Source organism: Protomyctophum bolini, assembly GCF_963924005.1.
Source record: "Protomyctophum bolini genome assembly, chromosome: 19".
Classification (NCBI taxonomy): Eukaryota; Metazoa; Chordata; class Actinopteri; order Myctophiformes; family Myctophidae; genus Protomyctophum; species Protomyctophum bolini.
Genome location: NC_137880.1, coordinates 19,948,269 through 19,960,342, shown reverse-complemented (window position 1 = coordinate 19,960,342; position 12,074 = coordinate 19,948,269). Strand labels below are relative to the sequence as shown.

The window sequence follows — 12,074 nt, the reverse complement described above, 5'->3', positions numbered from 1 at the left end:
ATTGCAGCTGTAGGGAAAGCTTGAATTATCCTCTTTCAATCTGTAAAGTGTTTGTTTCATAAAAATCCACCGTAGACATTTTATGAGCTACTTGCTGTCAAGAAATTCCTTGCATGTGATTTCTTTCTAAGTACTGGAGTTTGGGTGTGCTCGTTGAATATCACTCAACGGCCCTGCCCACCTGTTTTGAATGTGCAACACGACCATTGCTCATTGTTGTCGCATTTTGAAAAATGTGAGTTTTTGTGTGCGTTTTTACTGGCACTTCAAACTTGATACCAATACTTTTGTACTGTACTTAAGTATTGCATCGTTCTATTCATCAACAGGAAATAAGTCTATGAAATTTAGACCACATTATTGCTCTGCATCTACAGTGATAATTGTAAGGGATGTATCTAAATGACAGTGAAATTCAAAATTAATTACTGTCGCTTGAATCACTGTTATTTACTGTCTGGATGGAGGGTGTTAACTGTTGTTAACCGCAAGGATAGAGTGTCTTTTGCACATCGACATTCCATTTACCAATATCAATCACTCAATATGGTGAGGTCTGGACGAAAACAAACCTGGATCTTGACAAATTCAAACTGGAAGAGGTTTGAGCTGGTCGGTCGGGCAAACACTGCAGGGAACAGTTTGATATTGGCCTCCACCTAAAAGAGAAGAAGCAGGGACTCAATTAGTGACCGTTGATTTGTACAGTAGTACGTATGCTCACACTTGAAAGCATGTAGATCTGCCATTTTTCCACCGCAAATGCAATGTTCTTCATGGGTAATAATATCTGTTGTGATTAATGTCTTCTCCCCCATATGGCCGTTAATTTAAATCAGTCCATGGTTCATCTCTGAAAGAGGACCTCAACACAATTACACAGGTGTCAGAGAGCATTTAACCTCAAAGCTTTTGAATTAGCCTGAGCTTTAAATGTTTAAATACGTTTCCATCATCGGCAACCATCAGAGACTCTGGATACTCGACTTCCTGACAGCCAGACCACAGGTAGTCAAGGTGGGCAGACAGACCTCAAATAGCCTCACCCCCAGAGATCCCCAGGGTTGTGTGCTGTATGTTGTATGCTGTACTCCCTGTGGTGTAAATACAACACCATCAGTGGTGGTGGCCTGATCACAAACTGTAACAATACAGCCAATACTGTATCTGCAGGACATGGCAGACCTGTCACTGTGGTGCCACAACAACAGCCTCTTATTGAACGTTTGTAAAATAGCCTCAGGAAAGATGCCATTCAAAACTGTACTGTATATTATATCCTAGTCTTTAGTCATTCACCACACATTACATTTCTTTTTGAGTGGTGCAGCCACTCCAAGGAACAGCAATGTCCGTCCGTCTCTCCCTATGTCTGTCCCCATGTATGTTTAGGGTACCATCAGGTGCTAAACTGGCGCTGTTGAGCTACAAACAGAGAGAGAGAGTGTGTTGCACTGTTGCCTGCAACACTTTGAAATGGTTCTGCAATGCAGACGTTTTTGATGTAATTTATTTTTCCACACAGTTTCAGCAACCAAAGCATTTAGAGAGACCGTGCAGTATGAATACAGTGGACCCTTCTGGACTGAAATTACTTCTACCTAATAACATCATGTCATCACCTAGTCATTTGAATGCAATTATGCCAACCCGGTGGTGTTTGTGTGGTTGTTGTTCATTATGGCAATGTTGTGATTTCTTCTGACTTTGTGATGTTTTTTAAGGTAGTTCTAAAGTTATGGAAATAACTGGCTCTCTACATAAACAGATAATAATACTCTTGGATTTTGATGGATGTTGTGATGTATGATACTATGATAGTGTTATACTGGAGCTCACTGCTAGATGAAATACTGAATAATGTATATTTTGTTACATTTATTTTTTCGATAGATTTAATGATTGACTGTAATTACAGTACACACTAGGTGATGGAACTCTGCACCTGACCCTGGTGTTCAGTCTGACTGGACCAAACCACTTAAGATTTATATAAGACTCTATAGTACTTTGTCATAGAACGAATAGAGAAAATAGCCGTTCTACAAGCTCATAAAACAAAACGCCTGTGGTTTCCGAGGCTAACAAGCTCACAGCGTGTTGAGATGTGCGAGCTTGTAGATGTGCTATTTTCACATTTTCTTAAAAATATATTTGTAACTACAGTATAAGTGAGGTGGCTGCGTTGCCTATAGGCTGTGAGCAAGAGTGAAGAAGCCCCACAAAAATGTGATTCAGTGCTGAATATCTTGTCATACAGTACTGTACAGTACAGTAAAGTAAGGCACCGACATGACTCAACAACACTGTGTTCCGCTCCCATTACCTGGTATATGATGGGCAGCTCGTGGCCGTTGGCGGTGAAGCAGACGAGACCGGTGGCCAAGTCCACCATGCAGCCGATCTCCAGGTCAACACTGGTGCGGACGCCGGCTGTGGAACCCAACACGTCCGATCCACACACCATGTAGCAGTTGCTCCTTTGGACGCTGCATTGAAGTAGTTAGAAAACATGAGCTTAGAGTGGTAGCATCATGTGTTGACAGAACAAGAAGCTTCTGAAACATGGGAAAACCATCATGAATAAGAGAGAACCACAAGTCAAGCTCTATTATGAAACTAGATAGGAAAAAAAAACATGTACAGTAAATACTACAAAAAGGTTCCACCACAAAAGGTATTTGAGTTTGGTTTCTGTTCTGCCCTTTTCAGTTATGCCCCACATCTCCTGACCTTTGCTGACTTATGGTTTCTTCCTCATTGAAATTCCTCGCCACTACTATTACTCTGCTTACAGAGAAACACGGCGGAATAAACAATGTGAGTCCCATGAGTGGGTCTGAGGTTCTATCGACCCACATTCACTCGGAGCCAACAAATCCTCTGAGTTAATTTAACCCTGACCCCAAATGGCAGGTACTGTGCAGTGTGCAGGTACAATGGTTCACTGCAAAACACAACGCGTAATGTGCATTATAGAATATTGACAAAAGCTAAGAAATGAAAATCATGTTCATTTAACTTTGAGAGTTTACAAATGGAACCAAATGGATCCCCCGTAAAGGTCCATTTGGTTCATTAATGAATTACTTCACTGTGTACACTGAACAGTACATCCTCTTAAAAGCAGAGCTGGCAAAGTTGCACACATACCATTTGTAATAGTGTACTGTGATGATGTTGGCTTTCCTTTTACCTACAGTATTTTGTAAATTAACATTTATATATTTTCAAAATCAAGAAGGCCTTGCCTCTCGTGGACGCGGCCCCTCTCGTCTCCCAGGGTTATGGTGACGGTGCGCGTCTTGTTGAGGCTGAAGTTCTTGGTGTGCAAGTGGTAGTCGGGGGTGACCCAGCCCACCCACACCGACGCGGGGTCCTGGCCAGCAAATATTCTCACCGAATGGTAATACTGAAAAAAGAACACAGTGGGGGTGGGGTGGGGGTTAGCTCATAAAGTTAAGTGAAGGAAAAGACATTGTATGTGTGTCACATTATCCCTTTGGTGTAACTTTGAATATGAACCCGAAAATGTACATTCTGTCTAGTCACCGTCATGCCCGTATTTGTCCACACTACACACAAGGAGTTTGCCAGCAAAACATCATAGCAGCTTTCTCCAAAAATATTCAATATTCATTATCAATAGAAGAAAAAGATGACTCCATAGATTACTCAAAAAGCATGTTCCATGCTCTAAATCAAAAACATTGCTTCTGTCACTCACTATTCACCCTCTATGTTCTGATTGCAGAAGTGGAGATAGGAGCTGCTTATCATAAACGGCTCTATAAAACATCCATTCAACTGCTGCTACCACTCTACCAGAATATAAACTCTGTGGCTGCAATGAATCAGTCACGACTCGCGTTCCACCCGGGCTTGGAGGTTCTGTGTTCTCAGTAATTCTGTTACCATTCTCTCCTGTGTTTGCAGTGACCATCCGTTCGGCCCTGTATCTGGTGTCTGCCTCACTGAACTGGATCTTCACCTGTCTGCTCAAGCTACGTCTCATCACCTCAACTATTACTTCACTCTGGTTGCCTGCCTTTGCTTTTGGCTTGTAATAGGAAAATAGAAATAGCAAATTCTGCTTGTCTCGTATTTCATCTGGGTTATAAAATTCCATTGCTGTAAAAGTCTGACAACAACAGGACCTAGATTAACAAGGAACACCTGGGTATCTCTCGGGACAAGCACATAATGAGGACATGACAAGACAACTGAATACATATGTAGATACGTCAATGTCGCTGCCATATACTGTAGGCGAGGGCAACTTGCCATAACTGCCTAAATGTGTACCTGAAGGTTAAAATTGTTTAATAACCATTACTTTTTGGTATGAAAACACACCAAAACGCTTGAAAATCTGTTGAACAATTACACGAGTTATGATTGTAATTGTGTAGATACCTCCTGCTTCCATACACATACATGCCTTATGAGGCACATCTTGCACCCAGAGATAGCGGCCATGTTGACAGCTGACACATTGCTCCAATTAACAACAGCGACCAATGTGGTTATCTTATGTGAACACTGTATATCTGAGTGAAACAGAACAGTATCCGGACAGGGGGCAGCAGTCCCTGTGTCAGTGTGGCCAAATACACGTCATCCATGTTTCAGTTGACATGGGTGTTTGTAGATAATGACAGAACTTTCATTTTTGGGTGTGAAGTTGTGAACTATTCCTTTCAAACAGGAGTAAGAGCACACTGAATGAGTTGTGTTGTAGGCTTACGGTTGTGATTCTTCCATAGTCATCTTCTTTTGGAGGTTGACTGCAGGGACAAACAAAAGTGACATAAGAGAGTGACAAAAGAAACACGCTAATTGTTTGCTGTAATTGTCTTGGTGGGGGTCCATGGCTAAATACATGACATGAATTTCTCCTTGACATGAAACAATCACTACTGTAAACTCTGTCTTACCTGAGCTTCTGCGATTCATCTAGAATGCTGGCAGTGGAGTGGAACTCCACTGGCATGCTCATCCTGCAGTACACCATGTCGTTGTTGCTGGTCTGTGTTCCGAAGGTCTTGTGTGTCACCTTGAGGCAGGGCGGGCTGTCTATCGTCCCGTCAATCCTCGTCACCTGAGAAGTCGCAATCATGAAGACGACAGAGAGGTGGAGATTAACCACTTGAACCCTAGCAATCCCTATTCTGGAAAGAACATTTGCAGAAAATAGCCATTACACATCACAAACTCACAAGTTGTCACAACGAGCTTGTAGATCCATGTTTGCATATTTTGGCTGAATATTCACCAATTATTAATTTATTACATGCCCAGACTAGGGATGGTAGGGTTCATGTGAACTTCTATGACTCCAAACATGTTTGAGTTTCAGATGAAGCAATGAATGTGTTGATATATGAGATTAATTAACAATGTATCCCAAAGTCATACATTCATGGTTGACACAAGGTTCTCCTGAGGAAGAAGTTTGTCTTAGACAAAGGGCCCGCATGCAAGCGTAGCCCTTATGCCCATGTCGCCGCAGTGCAGCGCCAAATAAATCTTTCTTGCATCATAGAAAAATAAAAATAAAACAGGGAGTGAGAGAGAAAAAGATTGCGACCGCCCTCTTCAAGAGGCAAGCAAAGACTCAAACACGAAACATGCAGAGATGTGAAATGTATTCTACAATGAAACAAGTACAGTTGTTAAAAAAGCACTGATCTTCTCATTACAAGCCATTCAACTGCAAAATTGGACTACACAAGGATTTTTTTATTACCCAAGTTGATGTACATGTTTATCATGTATTGGATATGAACTACATACAGTATCATCACTGTCAGGTGGAAACGCCGGTAGGGATTTGTTTTATCCTAAATTAAATATTAAGTATGCCGTGAGTCAGTCAATATAATGTGAGTAAATAACACAAGGAAAATGTTTGTGTGTGTGCGTGTGTGTGTGTGTGTGTGTGTGTGTGTGTGTGTGTGTGTGTGTGTGTATGCGCGAGTGTGTGTGTGTGTGTGTGTGTGTGTGTGTGTGTGTTTTACAAAATGGAACCCAGTCTCTCAATGAAATCAACGAGTATGAGCAGTGCCAGTGTCTGTACGGGCTTTACCTCAATGTGGCGGTGTGACTCAGGTATATCACAGAACGTGGGCAGGCGCTTGCTGAACCACATGGTGATGTCGCGGTTCATGTTGACGGCGAACGGCTCAAAGCCCTCCTGGAGTCCACACATGGTGTAGTACTTGAAAGTGCTCGCGTCCTTTCCCAGGTTCATGCGGCCCAGTTGGGCCATTCCCAGGCTGCACACTGGGACGAAGCCTGGAGGGAGGGGTGGTGTTAGCAGAGATTTTGAGCGGTGCAGACCGTCTCCAATGAACAGCTATGTGTGCAGGTCTGTATGTACTGTATGTCCCTATGTCCGAGTATTGACCTATGTAGCATGCTGATTGGGGTCGCAGGAGGGGTCATTACAAGTAACCCTTGTGCTCAAGTCAACATCAACAACTGTGCTTGACTGAAAGGCTCCACACATTTGAAATATTTGATTTGGATCTGCACAAAAGGCGCAATACATTAGATCCAAAATTCAAAACACTGATCAGAAGAAGGTTACAGTACATTACGGTCAAACCAGATGCAACTGCTGCACATGCTTAACAGACGGAGGAATAAATCACACCTGTGTGAAGTGGTCATAATATGCTCTCATCATCGCACATCAACATGACATGTTGTCATTGGGAATTTAATGTTTGTGTAGGACGAAAATCGACACTAATAGCTGAATATAGGAGGGGCTAGTGCCCCTCAAAAAGATAGCAGTGATGACATACAGTACTACTTGACACTACTGGACAGAATGTTTTTTTAAGCCACTTAAGGATGAATGAAACATCGCCTTCTCCAGATAGACAGACTGCCCATAATAGCTGAGACAGAACAGTATTTGTTTAGTACTGTGAAGTTTGTGAACATGGCCCAGATTCCCAAATACAAAGGACAATAAGTTGACAATTATTACCCAAGACCATAGCACGTTCCACCAAAGGCTGATATTTCATAAGTTTGGAGGTAAAACAATACATTCTGACATCTGTCCTTTATAGTGGCTGCAGCCATTTAAGATGTGTGCGACTGTTTCTTTGTCGTGTGGTACTAGATGTAGGATATATAGTGTGGGTCGTGTGCTGATGGGTACCACCAGCTTGCCAAGTTGAACTTAGTCTGCCCTGGCATATTCCCTGATCATTCAGCCACAATGGTAATAATTATAATAATGGATTGCATTTTTATAGCGCTTTTCTATGCACAGAGTGATTACTCAAAGTGCTTACAATGGTCATTTCATTCATACATTGGAGAATATAACGCAAGCGTCCCATATTCACACACACACACACACCAACCACTGGAGGCAATGCAGGGTTCAGTGTCTTGCCCAAGGACACTTCGACATGTGGACAGGAGGAGTCAGGATTTGAACCGCCAACCCACGGATCATTGGATGACCTGCTTTACCTCCTGATCCAAGGCTGCCCAAAGAAAGAAGATTTGCTTGGAGACTATAGGGGTTCCATTCTTTGCCTTTTTTTTACTATTTTGAAAAACATTTTTGAATAGTTCAACTAGCCAATCTACATTGACACGTTGTGAGCTTGCAGACTGTCCATTTTAACTATTCAAAAATGTTTAGCAAAATAGTAAAAAAAAGGCAAGGAAGTTTAGTCATAAGGGGTTTAGCGGTGACGAAAATGGAGCCCTAGGTTCGTTTTGCTGGGAAGAGTTTCAGAAACCCATTGATATAGTGAATTGGTACAATAAATGGATATTCTTTTAGGGATGCAACTGTTCATCAAACTAATCTATGTAACCGGATGAAATATATATAAAATGGTATATGGTTTTAAATACAATAGCAAAAATATTTAAAATAATTGATCTACATGCTGTTTGTTTGTAGATTGTCTATTTTTGAATAGACAACGAATTAATTGATCGTTCCACGACAAAGTATATAAGTGGTTTAAGACAAATTGATTTAGTCAATTATAAATATATCATTTAAATATAAAAAAGTACTCGATTGTTAATTGCAGGCATCACTAATCCTTTCTACCTGCCGTGGGCTGCCGTGTTCATTGTCTCCACCAGGCCGAAGGTATGTTTTGAAAGTATGTTTTGCACTCCGTCCTTCCGTGTGTATTTCATATTCAATCCTAATTGGCTAACATTGGCTTTCAAAGTTTGCAAGAATGGCCCGTTTTTAACAAAAAGTCTCAAATCATGAACACAGTGTGCAATTTACATGAAATCATTCACGCACTTTCCTACTAGGCTGAGGCATATATCCCAACCTTTTCACATTGGCCTGTTATAGTGCCACCAACAGGTGGATTTTTGCAAAACACATTTTTGGAACAAAATGCTTCAAATCATCCAATTGCCATCAAAGGAGTAAGAACAAATGTCACCCTTTTCACATTGGCAGGAGGCCACAACCTGACCTGGCCTGGTGGAGACCTGTGCCCCGAGGGGCACTTTTTCTAGTTTATATAGTGCAACTAGCTGATTATTGAACTGCAACACTGTTGTGTTCATGAGTTTATTTTATGTTTTTGCTGCATAACAACTTTAGGCCATACAAGAGCCACACATTTTATACCCGTAGTGTTGAAAACTCACCATCCTCCGTCTCAAAGTCCATGAAGGCCAGCTCAGAGCCCTTGCTTGTGATTATGAGCTCTCCATTGAGGGTGAAAATCATAGACTTGTCCTCCATGTTAATCATGCAGCCAACCACGTCTCCCTCGTTCCATGGCTGCCCAAAGTATCGGCTGCCGGCGTGCAGACGTCGACCCTGAGGGAAAACAAAACAAAACACAAGATAATGTGGTTACAAAATATTGGCAGCAATTAGAGAACTCCCTCATTTTCCAGCTCTCCTGTTGTGATACTACATTACTATTGACAAGACTACTGTACAATATATATTGGTCGCATTATTAACAACTTAAACACTACTCCATTGAACGGCACCCCCCGGGGGTCTATAATGTACTTAGTCCCCTGCTTTTATTTACACCAAATCTCTTTGCCGAAAATAGCTAATCTACAAAGCAAACAAGGTGCAGTGACATATTGTGATCTTGCAGATCAGCTATTTTCTCATGTGTTTGTACAGATCACAATCATTTTATTCTAACAAGCATCTGGAAAGCTCAGCGGTCGTCGAGCTTAACAGCACAGCAAAGAGCATTGTAAGCAAACAGGCAAGTATGGCTTTTACTACAGAGGTACAATATAACTACTATATGTTGCCGAGTACAGTATAGCTGGTTTTACCCTGTATCCGTCAAAGACGTAGGCTTGGTCGTCGAATCCCAGCTCCACATCGGGTCTGCAGCCGAGTCTGGCCCAGCCCACCCTCATATCACCTCCGGTCGCGGCCTCAAATTCAAAGTACCACTTTCCTGTTGTCACTGCATACGTCTTCTCCACACGGAATAAGCGAATGGTTTCTCTGTTGTCCTGGTTATCCAGGTCATGCACAGCTATTGGCGGGGAGAAAATTGGAAGATCCAGATAAGGCCCCTAAACTCACACAGATCACACAACTGAAATGGGTCTCAGTGTGATATGCTGCTGATATTGATTACCATCCAATAAGATAATGCAACAGATAGGAGCTTTTTTAACACAAACTCTACAAAGGTGAGGAGAATTAATTATAAGGCTTGATGAGAAGTGATTTTCAAAAGGAAAATACAAAGTAAAAAATTATGTTTGTTATTGAATACGTTGAATGCAATGCTATATGACATGGCACATTTATCCTTATCTTTGACCTCCAAACTGAAGTGAGGTCTTCATTCAGCATGTTGAAAGACTGACATCAGGGTCATAACCCATAAGTCATACGCATAAAGACTCAGGAAAGCAGTAAAACACGACCATATAATACCATATCCTCACCTTCCTGGTCTGGAGGATCAATATCATATCCGTATCCAACTAGAGTCCTGATGGCTTCTCTCAAACTGTCTCTGTTGGACTTCTTTGTGCGCTCGTCCAGTAAAGCATATGGCACCAGACGCGGATTACGTCTGCTCTTCAAATCCTAGCACAAACAAGAGAAGATACACAATCAAAAATACTAATCGATTAAATCAATTATATATTTTTTTGACAATTGATTTTGACAAATAAAACAACATTTTGTTTATTTGTATTCGATAGAACAATCACTAAGAAAATAATTGATATTTGCAGCTCTACAATAATTCAGAGCAAATAGGCAGGTAGAACCGAGATCTGCACACTAATACAGAGAGTGCCAAAGGGGCAGGCAGATAATGTGCATGTAGCTACCGTACTGTTTCCAAGTTTGTTCGAGATTGAGTTGTGTGTGCATCAGCAAAAGTGCAGAGTCATTAAGATATCCATCTAATCTGATTCTGTGTAGAAGTAATTAGTTCATTAGATGAGGTCAATAAAAAGACAATTAATCAGAGATGTAATCTGAAGTCCACACAGCTGGTGTTGTGTCATCATGAAACGTCTCCATTATTTTGTAAAGACCAAGCAGACCTACGCTGGCCCTCGTTTATACACTTAAACCCTACAGTATATACTTCCTTTTACTTCAAATAGCAAAGCTATTTTCAATGAATGTTCTTCCAAGAATAAGGACAGTCGGGATCACGTGGTTAACAGTGAGAGTGTGGCAGTGGTGTAAAGTATTAACCAAGTACAATTTCGAGGTATGTGTCCTTTACTTTTCCAATTTCCAATACTTTCACTTCTACTCCACTAAATCTCAGATCCAAATATTGTACTTGCCGACTCCACTACAATTATTTGACATGGCTTTAGTTACTATTTACTTTGTAAATTTGGATTATTATCACAAAACATACAGTAACCACCACATTCCGGCTTCAAAAGATTATTATACATTTCAAAACATTTGAAATGGGACATTCTGTATAATGAGTAGTGTTACTTTTGGTACTTTAAGTACATCTTGATGTCAATACTTTTGTACATTTTGAATTCCGGACTTATCTCCGGAGTATCTCTATATTATTCTCTTACTTAAGTAAAACTGGAGTGTGGTTACCTGCTGGATGCCATAGGTCCATCCTTGTTTAATTCTGTCCTTGGCCCACACGTTGTGGGCGTTCTCCGCCAGTTTATCTACCAGAACCTCCTGACCTGCAGACAGCTTCACGTCAGAAAGATCCAGTGGCGCAGGCTTGTAACCGTTAGACATCGAATAGCTGCAAATGACACAACATGACAGCTGTCAAGATATCTCATGACCAAGGTTATTGCAATTGTCTGTCCGTGAGCGAAGGAACTTGGGAACCGATGGGTGGAATTTCATGAAACTTGTTATAAACGATCAGCAGTCTCCACTGAAGAGCTGATTAATGTTTGGGTCAAAGGTCAAGGTCCAAACGACATAATCAGAAATATTTAGAACAAGAGATGTTGGTGCTGGCAGAGATTGAACCCCAAGGTGTTTTGTTTTGAATTCTGTTGCAGTTTCTTTAGATATAATATATCACAACATGGCATATATTATAAGCCAACTCGGCTGACAATAATTATCATAATCATGACAATAATTACAATGTTTTGGGCCGATCAAATAATTAGTAAGATTTAAAATTATTTGATCGGCACAAAATATTGTGTTTGTTGTCATGATTTGTCACGATCCGAGTTGGCTTTGTCCGCGGCGTAACCGTCTTTATATAAATACTTTTTGAAAAGCCTATGGAGAAAATGAATCATTTCCTGGGCCACTCGTCGTTCTGAAAGGGGGCGGGACTGCGACGCTCTATTAACTTTGTATTTAGGGATTCTTCCTGGAGGCTGAACCCTTGACAGTCAAACGGGCCAATGAAATAAACAGTAATATAGTGACATCACACTATCAGCCCCTCCCCTAACCCCTCACCCTTTATCATACAACTACAGCTGTGGGTGGATCACCACCCATCACCACCCACTAGGCAAACCAGGCATACTTGATGAACTGGTGGGCGTGCCCACATAAAAACAACATTTTAACAAATACTGTACACTTT

The 12,074-nt window shown here is 41.2% G+C and overlaps 1 protein-coding gene across 3 annotated transcripts in view; it reads right to left on the bottom strand.

Moving 5' to 3' along the window:
- Positions 1 to 12,074, bottom strand: part of ryr3 (ryanodine receptor 3) — a 162,907-nt gene that overhangs the window by 88,908 nt on the left and 61,925 nt on the right. For all 3 annotated transcript variants that reach the window (XM_080790176.1, XM_080790177.1, XM_080790178.1), the window contains 10 exons: positions 11,099 to 11,258; positions 9,952 to 10,096; positions 9,322 to 9,530; positions 8,662 to 8,836; positions 6,089 to 6,297; positions 4,938 to 5,101; positions 4,748 to 4,787; positions 3,252 to 3,412; positions 2,327 to 2,489; positions 573 to 659 (listed from right to left, as the gene is read on the bottom strand). In XM_080790176.1, coding sequence (XP_080646302.1) covers positions 573 to 659; positions 2,327 to 2,489; positions 3,252 to 3,412; positions 4,748 to 4,787; positions 4,938 to 5,101; positions 6,089 to 6,297; positions 8,662 to 8,836; positions 9,322 to 9,530; positions 9,952 to 10,096; positions 11,099 to 11,258 — 1,513 coding nt within the window. The remainder of the gene's footprint in view (positions 1 to 572; positions 660 to 2,326; positions 2,490 to 3,251; positions 3,413 to 4,747; positions 4,788 to 4,937; positions 5,102 to 6,088; positions 6,298 to 8,661; positions 8,837 to 9,321; positions 9,531 to 9,951; positions 10,097 to 11,098; positions 11,259 to 12,074) is intronic.